Source organism: Monoraphidium neglectum (genome assembly GCF_000611645.1).
Source record: "Monoraphidium neglectum strain SAG 48.87 unplaced genomic scaffold scaffold00791, whole genome shotgun sequence".
NCBI classification, from domain to species: Eukaryota; Viridiplantae; Chlorophyta; class Chlorophyceae; order Sphaeropleales; family Selenastraceae; genus Monoraphidium; species Monoraphidium neglectum.
In genome coordinates this window covers 16,994-18,711 of record NW_014012837.1, presented here as the reverse complement: position 1 = coordinate 18,711, position 1,718 = coordinate 16,994, and the positions used below count along the sequence as shown (strand labels likewise).

Genomic DNA, 1,718 nt, shown 5'->3' with positions numbered 1-1,718 from the left:
GCTCATCCGCGGGGTCAGCTAGGGCCAGGGTTAGAACATCCATTGCCTGCGTGCGCGCGCGCGCACCCCCGCCGCTGGGCTGCGCGCACTAAAACCCACGCTCGTCTGGGCGGGTGGCGCCACCCCGCCCTGCGCGAGCCTTTGCACATCAACAGCATGAAAAGTGATGGGGCTTGGGCCTGCGTCTGGACGCGCGTCCGCCGCTCGAGCCTCCAGCGGTGACGGCCTGCGAGCGACTGCAGCAACAACCCGCTCGCGCGCACACCTACTAGGGTGACTTGAAAGCCCCCTCTTGGATGCTGCCTCTGTGCCACCTCATATCATTGTCCCCTGCAGCTACGGTTCCGGGCTGGACGGCGGCGGCGGTGACGGCAACGGCGCGGCGGCTTGAGGGTCTGGAAGTGGACGCCGAGGCAGCCGGCACAGGCAGAAGCGGCCAGCGAGCTGGTTCTGCTGCGCTGGTGATGTCGCCCACCAGGAAATGGCACCCAGTTTTGTTGGGTTGCGTGCATTTCCTGACTCGAGGCTTCCGAGATTAGCTTGGTGAAAGGCGGGTGCGGTGCACAGGTTGCTTGGCCCTTGGCCCAAGCCAGCCACACACATTGAGACTTTGCGCATCTGCTTCAAGTTCACTTCCACTTGCTTCGTGGGAAGTTGTATCACAAACCCCCGGCGTGCTTACAAACCAGGTCAACCAGAGGCTTTGTGAACCCATGTAAAAGGCTTTTGTATGTGTAATTTGGGTTGGAGATCACAAAGGGAGGGCATGTGGGGAGGGCGCAAAGCACGTGGAGCGCGCGGCAGCCATCAAAAAGTGGAATCTGCTGATGGTTGGACTCATAACGGCCCAAGGCCGCCGTGGATGCTGCTGGCGGATCTGGGATCACGTGAGCAGTACAACCACCACAAAGCGCTGAGTGAAAGGGGCGGAGCGCGGCCGGGGCCGCTGGACGTGCCACAATGTGTGTTGGGCAACTGCTTGGTGCCGTGTGCGGCACAGGACTGGAGCCGGGGGTGGCAGGAGCGGGGCGGCGGGCGCCGTCGGCTGCTCAGCTGGGACTGGGCGCGCTTGTGCAGTCCTGTAGATGGGCAAATGCAGCATCGTGCAGGCACAATGTGTGTGGCGTGACGCGACAATAGTATGCGAGGACGTCCTGCAAGGGCTTGGCGGTGCTCAACCAGTCAACAGCGCAAGTGCCGGGCGGGTGGGTTGGGCCGGGCTGGGCCGGGTCGGGCGGTGCCCAGTGACGCTGCTGGTGTGGCGACGGCCTGGGCGCCTGCAGACCGCCCGGGTAGGCCTATGGGGACCCCACCGGCCATCCTGTTTGATCCGCGCTTTGGTGGTGCCAGCTGTTGACGTGCCAATGTTGACTGAGCACGCGCCACCCCGCCCTGTGCCACAGGCGCGCCGGGGGCGCCGGCAGGCGCTGCCACCACTGCCGGCGCGCGGCCCTGCGGCCCTCGGGAGCGCTACTGTTGCTGCACCTGCTGCCGCGGCTGGCCTTGGGGCGGGCCGTGCGGCTGCTGCTGAGAATACACAGGCGTGTACCGCCGCTGCGGCGGCGCTGGCGGCGCCGTCTGCTGCCCTACTGACAGCTGCGCCATACCAGACACCAAGCTGCCTACCACGCCCGCCCCGGCCCCGCCATCCCCGCTGCCGCTGCCACGGCGTGGCGGCGGCGGGGCCGGCTGCTGCTGCTGACGGCGTGGGGCCCGCC

General features: G+C 66.6%; 1 protein-coding gene across 1 annotated transcript in view; it reads left to right on the top strand.

The window, feature by feature from the left end:
- MNEG_5357 (ferritin heavy chain) overlaps nucleotides 1-391 on the top strand; it is a gene marked incomplete at both ends in the record, with an annotated part of 2,934 nt that extends 2,543 nt beyond the window's left edge. Inside the window, one exon of the mRNA XM_014046173.1 lies at nucleotides 337-391. Coding sequence (XP_013901627.1) covers nucleotides 337-391 — 55 coding nt within the window. The remainder of the gene's footprint in view (nucleotides 1-336) is intronic.
- Between the last annotated feature and the right edge of the window lie 1,327 nt (nucleotides 392-1,718).